Here is a 13418-nt window from a genome sequence, read left to right as displayed (position 1 = left end):
GGAGTGACAAAATTGATAAAATGCTTCTTCTGTCGGCTGTTTCCACACGATGTAGGCCCGCATACCAAGCTGATACAGAAATCCAAAAGGCCAAATCGAAAAAAACGGAACATAAGTCAAATACAGTCAAAAATACGTACTTAATCCCTCATTAGGAGGGCTCAACTAGTCTTAAGGAGCGGTCGAGGATCGGGGGGGGGGGGGGAGGATTCCCACACGAATAAAATAAAAAAATAAATAAAAATAAAAGAAGAGTAAATAAACCATTTGAGGCTTTCGCTGTTGATCTTCAAAGGGCATTTGTGTTTCATGAATATTTATTCCAAGTAATGAAATAAGTGGCCATAAAACCCTCAAACACTAACGATCTGGTTGATCAGTGACAACAGCGATTATAAAAAGCCGCCAAAATAACCTCAAAAATTAAGTTATTATTCTGTTGATCTGTGCTTTTTAGTATAAATGAAATATATTATAAAGAGGGAAAATATCCTAAACATCCACTGGCGGCAAAAAAAAAAAAAAAAAAAAAAAAAAAAAAAAAACAGAAAAAAAAAAAGGGAAACAGGACATCGAGATTCAGAACCAAAATGCTGCAGGAAATCGCCATGATCCAATTGCTCCATGAAATAGAACACAAAACCAAATAAACAGTATGCTAATCCGGGAAACAAAGATAAATCTAGTACATCCGAGAAAAGCCATTGTGTATAACGCATATCAATTATCACGAATGCGGTAGAGTTACAAACGATAACATCAGACAAGTAAACAGTACAAAAAAAATAAGGCCAGTGAATTAATGGCTATAATTATGTATGTTTAATTCCTGTGGTTGGTTTAATTGTTTTCCCGGGGAAAAAATAAAATAAAATCAACAATAACACATTTTCGGGAGTAAAATCATTTCCATATCTTTTCCATGTTTCATTTTCATGTTTATTGTTCTTCGCGTCCTCGTGGGATCCAATCTAGGTATTTTTAACAACAGGACATCGTCGATACAAATTAAGCTATTAAGCATAACAAACACACTCTAGAATTCGGAGGACTGGAATTAATAAGCGTCAAGACAAGTAAACTAACAGATCTTAAAGCAAATAAAAGAAGAAAAAAATATGAAAATATGGAACCAATATATTCGAAATGAAAGGGACAGAATTTAATGAAGTTTGGTATATAGAATCTTAATTAAAATTTAACGAATCATTTCAGTTTTAGTTTCACTCGGATTATTTAAATAACAAAATTTAGAAGTACCATAGAGATGGAAGTGTACTTCTGTCGCCATCTACCGGTAATTTTCCAAAACATAAAACATTCATTTTTAATTACTTTTGACCGATGAGAGATTGTAAACGAAAAAATGTTTACTGTAAACACTTATGTTTTAAATTATTTTCCAAATTATCGATGAAATGCTACACGTCTTTAAATTCTTTCTTTGTGCTTACAAAAACTGTTCTTCAAATTTCTTCATCTCTTTTGGATTATAACATGAACACAATTTATAATTATACTTGCAGACGGAGGGTGTAGTATAAAACGCAATTTAGTTGTCAAGAAAAATGCGACAAGCTATTATGAAAATGTCACTGTTGGTAGCCTATTTTGTTCTTAAGGATGTAATTAACATCGCTAAATAATATATGGCCTTTATTATCAAAGACATGGAACATACACAACGTGAAGATTTCAATTTGCGAAAGTTTCTGGAACAAATCTGTTCCCTTTTTTTTTTCTTTAAGAGCTGGGCTAAATATTTCGATAATAAGCAGAATTTATTTATTTATTTATTTTATTTTATTTTTTTTATTTTTTATTTTTTTATTTATCTTGTATTGGGGTAGGGAGATGGAAATACTTAAACTCAAAAGGTTGGCATTTTCGAGTAATTTTATTATTTGGGGGGGGGGGGGGGGGGGTGCAATTACATTTTATATGAACATACATTTTCAATACAAAGGGAAGGGATCGCCAATATGAATAATCTTCGTTACAGCATTTTCTTTGAACCATATTTCCACATAAAAAAAAAACAAGGGAAAATTAACAAATATTTAACTTTCTCTCTTTCAGGGGAAAATGATGACGTCGTGAGTGATAAAGCTCCGTGCTTGAAAGAACTTCGCATCGTTCTTAAAAGGCTGGAAAATTACGCTCAACAAAACATAACGGTGATCGGAGTCGACCGTCCTTCCTGTGATCCTGATGGCACCTATTCGCCAGTGCAGTGTGCAAATACAAGGTGAGTGAGTACAGGGTCAAGGTTCACCTTGGGTCAATTATCTTTACGAATTTGAATTACTTCACGAAAGTTAAACAAACATATAAGAAGTGCTTTATTGTACGAAGCAAAGCTGAATGATGATTTCGAAAAAAATGTAGTTATCGTTTGAGATAAATTATCGTGATAATTATTATTGGGATAATTATCGTGACTTAAATACAGAATTCCAAACAATTAAAAAAATATATAAAAGTTTATTAGTCTTACCGACACCTCCTGAGAAAATTATGAAAATACTTTGTAATAATCACTAATAAAGTCTAAAAATGCTCACTTATTTTGACAGTTGTATTCCAAGAAAAAAAAAAAAAAGCAAATTCTGATCGAGATCGATAAATTTGTTTATTTACGTAAATAATTTGTTTTAGCCAGAATGAAGCCTTTTAATCTGGAAGATGACACCGCATCATCTACAGAGGCTTTATAGACTAAGGCAGGGCTGTCCAACCTTAGGTAATCCGAGGGTCGCATTAAAAAAAAAAAAAAAAAAAAAAAAAAAAGATTTATCCAAGGGCCGCACCCAGAATAATAAATACAGTAGATATATATTGGAACAAAACAGTGCAAGAACGCTTCTTTGACACATTTAATATTTTTCAAAACACATGGGTATATAGTGATGTAAAAGCACCAAATAAAATTACCAACATCGAGATTATCGATTAGAATTAAAATATCGCATTCGATTCAAATTGTTATTTTATTTTTTCGTTCCTGAAAATCAAAACCCACAGACGGGCAGCACAAAATCGTACCGCGGGCCGTGTTTTGGACAGCCCTGGTCTAAGGCATCGAGTTGGTAATTTTGATATCAGTTGTTGGTTTTATCCAATTTTTCTCACTTCATAAAGATCCCAAAAGGCTTCCGGAGAAACTATGTACAGACTTAGTGGATTCATTTGAAACATCGGCCATTTTGCTTAAGGGAAAATGTCTCCAATAATAATATACTAAACAATAAGGGTCATAACATCGAACCCTGTAGCACCTGCCCCATACTGGTAATCTGACTCTTTGTGGTTATTGGAGCACTGATTGGATGACGGCCAACTATCGTTTAACAAGCATCCAATTTCTTATCTATCGCATTTCTACAATAGCTTCTTACGTGGAGAACTATCAATGACTTTTCTAAATTCCAAAGAAATCACATCACAGTTATCTTGATCCATTTCTATCGTGACTTCGTCATAAAAAGTAAGTAAATTTCTCATAACCGATCTCCCCCTTAATAATACCTGTCAAGAATAGCCTGGATATGATTCCTAATTAATTTTTTTCCCATTACTTTGTCTATAACACTGAAACGACTTACTGGTCTATAATTCTCCACTACTGCATCAATAATGGGCTGGTGACGCGCATTATGGCCTGTTAATTATTCAAACGAGGGAGGAATTCTGAACAGCTCTTCAGCACATGTACCTCTGTCTTTTGGAATCATTATTATATCGTTTTCCCTATAATGAATATAATCCCCACTCTCCAGGGGAAAAAAAAAAAATTAACAGATTATTTTCTTTTATCTGATCATATGACCCCGACGGCACTACCGTGTTGTAGGTCTTACGACCTCGTCTTTATGGGATTAATATAAAATTAAATGAAATAACCCTACAAACTTTCGCAATCTCAGCGATTCATTTAAGATGATCAAAAAGTGGATAAATTAACCCTAGACATATATCTGTCTATACCAGATTGAATTTTTAACGCGTTAAAAGCTTGAAATTAAAAAATAAAAATAAATAAATAAACTAATAGTAAATAAAAAGCCATCATTAAACGTAATCACTTTTGTGTACAGAAACACTGAAAAACATTACATTAAAATATTTATTTGGAATTAAAAGTTAATAATTCAATAAAGCAGCGTTGTTCATTCTCTCCTTTTTTGTTAAAAATTTCTTTCTTTCTTTTTAGTTGTTTCTGTGTGAATAAGAGAGGAACTTTATACGGACAATACAGAGTTGACAGATATTCTGAAGAAGCAAACAGAATGACTTGCAGTAAGTATCAGTCAACCAAGAAACTAAATAGTGCAATTTCTAAATAACATACTAATAGTCATTAGCAAATCTACTTTTTAGCAAAGGAAAAATGCTCAATTAAAAAAGAAAGCATAGCCAAAACAAGTAAAAAAATTCTTGAAACTTTCCCCACGTCAACTCAGTATAAACTCTCACATCAGTTCAACTGCATGCTCTATGAATAGGCATTATAAACGACTTTGCTTCACTACAAAAATGTAAATTAGTCTGTATCTTAAACTAGAAGAGATTGAAATTCATAACACCCTTACTCCCTGTTAAAATGACCCTCAGTGAAAAGAAGTTCACGAACTCTGAGCACTCTTTTCATTTAAATAGATTTATAAATAAAATATATCAATTCTTCATTTCTGAACAGTAAGATGATATTCCTATTGGATTCTTTACTGGTTCTAAACAAAGGAATCGCCTAAAAATACAAAGTTATTTACAACTACCTTTTTTTTTTAATTTTATGCAATATGTAGAAGAGTATGTGAAGTAGAAATTTGCAATCAAACGCGCCCGATCTGTTACAGCATATCTTCAGTTTTTCAACTACAAAAGTTCGTTTGGTGAGAAGAATTAGTTGGCTGAATTAACCGTCAACTGTTTATGGCACCAGCGATGTGGTTTGTTCAGTCTATGATGAACATTTATTATTCAGAGAAAACACGATATTTTTATGGTTTCATGAAACGAAATCAACTAATAATGGTGTAATGTAATCCCAAGGGAGTAAAAGGAGGGACAAATGGGATAAACGTGCTCCAAGACAGAAGTAGCAAATTATCGACCTTTCAACATTTCAGGAGTGGTGATCAAGGTATTAGAAAAGTTAATCAAAAGTAAAATTCATGAATGGGATTCTGTATGGGAAACAGTATGGTTTTGTGAGAGGTAGGTTGTGTCTCGTAATTTGCTCATTTTTTTATAATAAAGTGATAGCTGAGTTAGATAAGAGGAACAGCTCCACGATAATACTGCTGGATCATGATCTTGCCAAAGCATTTGACAGGATACCGCATGAATCTCTGTTATATAACTTGAAGCAAACGAGTTTGAATAGGAAAACTAGTGAAGTGGATAAGCAGGTCGCTAATGGATAGACATCAGAGAGTAGTTTACGGAGGAGTGGAGTTCAGTAGAAAGTATGGAACTAGTGCGTGCCAGCTCTGTACTCGTGCCTCTGCTATTTAACTTGTAAATCAATGATATACTGTGAACAAAGAAAAACAACAGTTAGTTTAATGTAGTAAAGTGTCAAGGTATGTATTTTGGTATGAAAAGATGACTAGCTGAGGTATAGGGATAACCACTTTCTCCTCAATACGGTAGCGGTTAAAAGAATAGAAAATCCTGGATACCGCATGGTAAAAAGAGGACGGAAGGAATAAGAAGAAGAAGATTACTAGCTATGTACCACATTGATGGAACTGAGCTGCAAGAAATAAATGAGGATAGGAATTTAGTGGTGTTAGTGGACTCTGGAGAAGTTCAGACGTCATATTGTATCATAGGATTACTTGGTTATTGAAAAGCATACCGACAAGCAGAGATAAAGAGGTTTTTATATCTCCTGATCGGGCCTCATCTGGACTGCTGTGCACAGATCTGCATATCAACTGGGATTCTCGGAGACATGAAAAAGAGAGAGGCGAAAGACCAAGACCGTATAGGTCTATGTCATTAAAAATTTCTTCTTTACCGGAATGATAAAGAGGAAATTTTTCAGTACATGACTAGTATGGGGGGAAATTAGGGATCATTCTTGAAAATTAGTAAGAGTGAAGCTGAGTTAGAAAGAACGCCAGTACTATATTTTTTGCTTGTAAGAAGTGGTGAATAAGGAAAATGGACTGCGAGAGTCAGTTGCGGATGCTGTCAGTAAATAAATTCAAAGCAACATGTGACAGGTGTTGTGAAAATGATGGTTAACGAACCTCCCTCCCACGATGAATAGTGAGCGCGTAAGAGTTCTTTGTTAACAGTCCATAAAAACCAGATGCATGAAAGTGGGGAGTTAAAAAAATTATAACCAACTGTTTAGTGAGTTCTAACAAGCAATCCCTTCATGAACAGCTATACAAATTCCAAATTTTGCAGGCATAAATGACGATGATAAGCGACTTCGTATGATATCTGTAATGAAATGCGGGATATTCTTATAGATGATCCCCCCCCCCCTCTCAATGACTCCTCCTTTCTCATAAATGCTGTTTCTACATTATGTCGTTTTATGGGTATTTCCAAGGGCACTATTCTACTAAACTGGCTATTCCTCAGCTGTCCTTGAATCGTGTAAGAATTGGCCAACATCCATAAACAGTTAAGCACCAAATTTATCGAACCAATTTGTCATCTTCCTTCTTTCCATTTTATCTCTTTTCTTCAGGCAGAGCCCTTCCCTAAAACGCATATCCTAATGAATACAGGCCCAGCACTTCAAGTGTAAAACATGAATGCATACCCTATCCGGCACTTTTTGTTCGCGTATTACAGAATAAAAGTGTAAATGAATTATGCATAATTCTGTACTTCGTAAGAAAGGTCTTTATTTATAAATTAATAATATTATTATATAAAGTTTTCTTGTGGATTTAATTCCCCTTATCAACTCTAATACAAATTCAAAGAGTGAAAGATAATCTAAAGCATTATTATAAACTATTATTATTATTATTACGACTAATTTTATACTATTTTGCAGGTTGTATTCGAGAAAAAGAACTGCTGATACAGAATGCTAAAAACACAAACAGTATGACTGACATCTTCACCAGTTTTGAATGCGCCTCAAATGGCAACTACAAACAACTTCAGTGCGTTCTTTCTACTTGTTTCTGTGTGGACGAGGTCACAGGATTCCAAAATTCTCAAGGAGTTTTAGAAAATGAACGTTATAGCCTTCCTTGTTATAATGCAAATACATCATCATGACGAAAAATTTTGATTTCTCGAGCACATAAATTGCCTTCATGTATTCCTCAGATGGAACATAAAAAAGTGGAATTAACAAATGCCACCATTCGGATCTTAAATAGTTATTACGTATACGGGAAAACCCTTGGATCAAACGATAAGCTGAGATTCGCAGTCATGTACTTGGCCAAATGATTTTGGCCAAGTACATGACTGCCAAGTAGACAGTAACATAACGGAATCGAAAAGATATGCCTTTCAATATAGCCTAATATTTTATATCGTACCGGCATTGCTATTTTAAAAAATGTATTCGAAGAGCGAAATAAAATCTTGAAAGAAAAAAAAAAGCCCCGACCTCTGTTTTTTTTTTTTTTTTTTTTTATGTAATTCAGTATAATGTTAAGACAAGCACGGCTAATGCAACTAATACTAATGCAGTGTGAAGTAGCTTACAGCAATGAGTCTTCCTTGGACTCCATCAAAGCGTAACGTAATAATAAAGTTGCGGAAATTTGTTTGAGTAGCAAAATGCCTTGCTTTGTTTATGAAGCTATGATTTGACATTTAGGTTTCATTTTAGTGCACACTTTTGTTTGCTTTGACCTGGTTAAAAAAATACGGAACTCATTTCATTTATTTCCCTAAATATAAAGTGCAAATCAGAACGGTTCGTGATTATACATAATTTAAAATTCAACTCTTTCGTTTTGATTTCCACAAACAAACAGGCCTGAGAATAGGCAACTGGTGGAGAATTGAAGAACGCCTGATGGTATTATTTGTCAAGGTGATAATCCAGACAAATAATGCCCCGAGACAAGTTCCTAAGGAAAACACTTTTGCTTCTTTATATTACAGATATCTTCTGTTTTCTGATGAAAGCAAAACAGAAGCGAGTCGAAAATCCACTCAAGTCGGTTTCCCAACAGAATTACAGTCTGAACGTGTTCATTATCATTGAGAGGCCTTGCAAATGCGAATAGTTATAATTTTAGTATTTTAATTGACTTAACACGCAAGCGTGACAAAGGAGTCAACATTATATAGAACTTCTGTTCAGGAACACATTCTTTTGAAATGTTGACGCAAAGGGAAAACACCATTTACCATTTCTTACAGGGTATGATTAGAGAATTTCCAAATCGAGTTCTTTATTTCTTAACACGCTACTGTCTCTGGGGTCTTGGCAGATCATTCTTTATTCATCTGTTTCGATTTCTCTGTCATCGACACATCCACTTAAGCTTAACTGTTTGCAACCGCAACAGTGCTAGTTTTGTCATGCACTTATCCATCGCGAAACTCCAGCGCTCCCTAGTGGTCCTACCTAACAATCGGCTGTCAGAAATGAGTGCGATTAGTTGCCGACTAAACCACCAGAGAGCATCACGTAGGACTCACATGAGCTGCTGATTCCCCCCCAGGAGCGAGTAACTCGCTAAGTAAAGCGATTAGCTATGACACCAAACTGACGCTCGTACCTTCTCTACTGTTGCGTCACAAGCTCTATCCAATCGCTGAACTCCCGAACCCAGATGACTTTAAGAAAGTTATTTCACCAAGAAGAATCAAAGGTTTACCGACGAACATTGGGACTGGAAGCGCACTGAGATTTCTCTGAGAAGCAGTGCTGGGCAGAGTGCTACGCAGTTTCGTTTCAGGTAAGTGGTGGATAGATGGTTCAGTAAACATAAAAAAAGTTGCTTTCACAATTATAAAATCATAAAAAAGTGCTGTATGAAAAAATTTAGAACTTCGAATGTAAAACTAGCTTCACTGCATAACAGCAAAACTACAAGCAGACCGGTTTCGACCTTACTGAGATCATATTAGTGGGAAATCCGTGAAGCTCTTTACTGACTCTACTAAGGACCTCAATAAAGGTCCTTAGTAACTACCCAGACCTCGAAACCGGTCTGGGTAGTTACTCTTCCCATAATGCATAGCATTTGGGAAGAGTAACTTGGATGTATATGCACGCTCGAGGAGAAGATTATCTATGCATTATGGGACACTATAAGGCAACGCGCTATGAAGTAAACTTGATCTATATACAAGTCGCATGATTATGAAGATATTTCACGTGCAAAATCTGTTTGAAAAACTCCTAAAATAAGGATGAAAACAATAATATAATTTCTTGTCAAGTATAATCTATTTTTTTCCCAGCGAAATAAACGTGCTACACCTCAGCAGAGAAATTTCAGATCACGAAACGTGTTGTATAAGTTTAATGGTAGGAGAATATGCTATAATAGTGTTCTTCATGATTAAAGCACAGGAAAGAAACAGACGAAAAAATGCAATCAAGAAAACAATAACATATGTGACGCTCGTCAAAAAGAGATCACGTGAAGGAGCACGAGGATCTTTTTCAAGACAAATCAGAAGATTTTTAATATTAAAAAATGGGATTTAGATTTCTCTGTAGTGTTAAGTAAATCAAATACTAGATTGTGGTTTATTAAGATGCATTAATTAAATTTGAATTAATACTTAAATTATGGGACCTTAACGTTTCATTAATAGTTTAAAATATTTTAACTCTACGACTCATTCCCTGGGAGTTTTGTGTAGGAAATCTGTCTGTTACCCTAACAGAGAAGTCAGTCCAAAATCTACGTCACTTCCTTGAGCCATTGACTGGAACTCCACCCAAGAGAATTCTATGGGTATGCTACTGCATACCCAGAGAATTCTTTATGGTGTGAATATGTCATTTTTATGTCAATCCTACCCAAGAAAGTTTGGCAATTTACAGCACATCTGGGACCGCTGTTTGTAAACTAAACGTGAAACTTTTTTTTCAAGCTTTCGGTAAGAAGAATGTGGCGCTCACACCGTAAGAGGAAAATTACCAACCACCTAAACACATTCAGAAATATCCATGACATGGTGACATACAAGCCTGTAAACTGAATGGCAGAGACTCCATCCAGATGGCTAATAATGAACCAAAATTACCAAAAGCAAAGGACATAGTCAGAAATAAGAAGAATTAAAACAATCGTTAATTATACAACTAAATATAGAAATACAAAAAATATTGCATTAAATAAAATAAAAACTACATTGCGTAGCTATTAAAGAAAACATTCTAACCAGTACAAAGCAGCGATTAACTGTAACATCAGTAATTATATATCGCAATCTAAATTGAAATTCCATCTCTTTGCCATTCTGGCATAATTTTAAGCCCTAGCCAAGAATCTAAGAATCGAGTGAATACCTCGAAAGATGTAGACCGTAAAAAAAGGCCTTTTGCAACTAGAAAAATGTTATTAGTAGGCTGAATTATGTAGATCTGTCTGAAGTCATTTAGGTATTGCACGGAGGATTAGCTTTTCTAGCACTTTATTTTCTATTCAACCACCTCATGGTATTTCTGCATCTGTTAACTGTTACTAACATTACAATCATTACTTGGTGCATCCATGATGGCACCAAAACTCATCATAGGAGGTAATCCATACTACACAAACATAATCCATCCATTAAACGTATTTTTGTCTATTAATCAGACACCGATACAAATAATAAACGTATTAATATATTACTGCGTTCTAAAAAAAAAAAGTATTGATTTAAAGCAGTAGTGTATCGTGTTTAAAATAACTTATTGTTTTCTCGTGTTTGCCTATTGGAGAAGTTAACCTTCATTATAATACTATTGCAAAGACAGGAAGTGAGAAGTGAAATGGGATTACTTAGAAAGACACCACACTGAAGCACCACAAGTACTGCCCAGCATAGAGAAAGAAAATGCAGATCACTCTCTATGGGATACAATAATTGTAAAAATAAAACCTGTGAAAAGAAACCTTGTACAAATAAAATACGACTTTGCATTAAATAATGAAATTGTCACGCTTAATTATATCATTTTCTGTTAAACTAAACATAAGAAGCTGTTTGATATAACAGCTTGTTATGTTTAGTTAAACATAAGACCCAGTGCTTTCCAAATACCGCATCGGTATTTGGAAAACACTCTGTCTTCTTACCAATCAACTCACCGGCTTAATTTTAGCTGTTGAGTTAATTGGTCAACTCAACAGCTAAAATTAAGGAGTAAAAACGTACTTTTAATAGTTCGTTCAATTTCATCCAACCACAGTGGTTGTTATTGCTCTGCATAATATGAAAGCTTTTTTTAACCAAATTATAAGCGAGAGAATAGTCAAAATTCATTCAGCCATAGAAGAGGAATAACTTGTTTATAGACAGAACTAATTTAACATGGGAATACGCATTTTGCGAAACACACATAAACGCCTTCTATCAACTCTTGACAAAGTATCAAAAGGAAACCAATTAAAGAATTTTGCTGAAATTTGATATGCGGTTCGAATGTTGATTGAATGTGATAAGTTGTTTGAAATATGGAGAAATAATTCGAGAACCTATAGTGAAAGTTCGGTTTGTTAAATACTTCTCTGAAATAGGTGATTTTATGTCTTATTGTGTTTTTTCTTAGAATAATTGATTTTTATATTATACTATTAATTATGACCTTCGTGTTTTTATCGTAATGAGGATATATTTCATAATATTTTGTTGCGATACTGCAGTATTAATTTGGTACCTTAAAATGCCAAACGTTTACCAGACACTAACCTGAATAGAAAAGGTCTAGAAGAAGTTAGAAAAGTAAAAAAAAAAAAAAAAGGACAGTTAATCAGCAAAAGGAGAAACCCAGCACTGAAGCAGTTAAGATATTATTTAGAAATGATAATCAGGTAGGTAATGTTACATTTTTCCGGATGCTAAAATCAAAACCTAACGAATTCAACTGAAAAATAAAAGGGATGACAGTTCTTGTTGGTACAAACGATTTAGCTATCGATAAACACAGTATGAGGAGAGGATATGAAAGGATTAATAGAAGCAAGAGCAAAGAGTGAGAAAATGAAAATCGTTACCAAGATAAGACAATACTTAAGAATGGCTATGATGGCAAATGATTCGATATGTAGGCTGCATATATAAGGAATGGTTGCGAGTTTTTGGATTTGTGGAGTGAATCTGAAGAAAGAATGGATTTATACAAAGAGGGGCAGCTTGCGTTTGGTATCTGGAGTCTGGAAAAATAATTTATTGGTATGAGACCTAACACGGAAAGTCATTTGAGGAATTGTGAGCTCATAAGATATACAACCGCGTTAATGTTACAAATGCGCATTATGGTGAAAGAATAAGTTCATACTCATCCGGTGTTTAAATATGTACAAGGATATCTGCATAAATGAGTCACTAAATATGCATAGAGATCTGCAAGTTGTCCAACAGAGTGAGTATACAGAAAAGCCTGGAGATAACTTATTATATCTGTACAGAAATGCCAAATGTGTCAGAAACAAACTGGATGGAAAGGGTACAGTATTTTTAGGAAGAGCAGATAAGACAGGAGATGAGGATGTGCTACTAATGATATCCAATGGTTTGAGTCTCAGTTAGGATATTAAGCTATACTTGCAATATTAGTAATAATTTTTCATATAGCAGTAAGTTTGAAACTGTCTGGTGTGAGTAACAAGATTAAATACACAGTAGCATGTGGTTACAGACCTAGTGGATCAGTTGGCTGGTGACGACGAAATGCATCGCCAAATCACCTTGATGGGTACTAAAAGAATAATCATGGGTATATTTAATTATCGAACACTGGTTGGGTAGCGGTGAAATCTCATAAGATTAATGAAGCTAAATTTGCTGAGTTGTTACGAGACGACTTCCATTAGCAGCGTGCGACAGAAGGATTACGTGCTAAGTGAACAGGAATTTTAATAACAACTATAATAATGGTGGTTGTGAGGATTAGTTGATTAAGGCGTTTTGAGGCGGTCTAATCCCACTGACTTCGAAGCTACAGTTAGTTTTGTATGAAAAGAGTGGGATTAACATACACTATTTACATTGTCTGGTCATTTTTATGAATGGAATGTAGACACTGGGAGTTGTGGTTCTGTGATTTGCGAAGCGTATGCAGGTGTTATCTGCTATATTAGCTATGCTGGTACAGCTTCCATAAGTTTGTTTTACATTTTTTTTGTTTTTTTTTTGGTAGGTTGTCGAGTAGCGTTTTTGATGTCCTCGTGCAATGGTCACCCTCTGGATATCAGAAAAGATGCAAGTCCACCACGAGACTATAAGTAACGCGGAATAGAGTCCCT

The 13418-nt window shown here is 34.6% G+C and overlaps 1 protein-coding gene across 1 annotated transcript in view; it reads left to right on the top strand.

The window, feature by feature from the left end:
- The window catches only part of LOC150098950 (uncharacterized), a 52730-nt gene extending 45295 nt beyond the window's left edge, over positions 1-7435 (top strand). Inside the window, exons 6-8 of the mRNA XM_090404990.1 lie at positions 2080-2248; positions 4214-4299; positions 7031-7435. Of these exons, the coding sequence (XP_090261116.1) occupies positions 2080-2248; positions 4214-4299; positions 7031-7260 (485 nt within the window). The 3' untranslated portion in view covers positions 7261-7435. The remainder of the gene's footprint in view (positions 1-2079; positions 2249-4213; positions 4300-7030) is intronic.
- Positions 7436-13418: the final 5983 nt, after the last annotated feature.

This window comes from Typopeltis vanoorti, chromosome 15, assembly GCF_054136105.1.
Source record: "Typopeltis vanoorti isolate ZY-2024b chromosome 15, IOZ_Tvanoo_1.0, whole genome shotgun sequence".
In the NCBI taxonomy this organism is placed as follows: Eukaryota; Metazoa; Arthropoda; class Arachnida; order Uropygi; family Thelyphonidae; genus Typopeltis; species Typopeltis vanoorti.
Note: the sequence above shows the minus strand (reverse complement) of the source record. Positions and strands in the feature narration are given on the sequence as shown.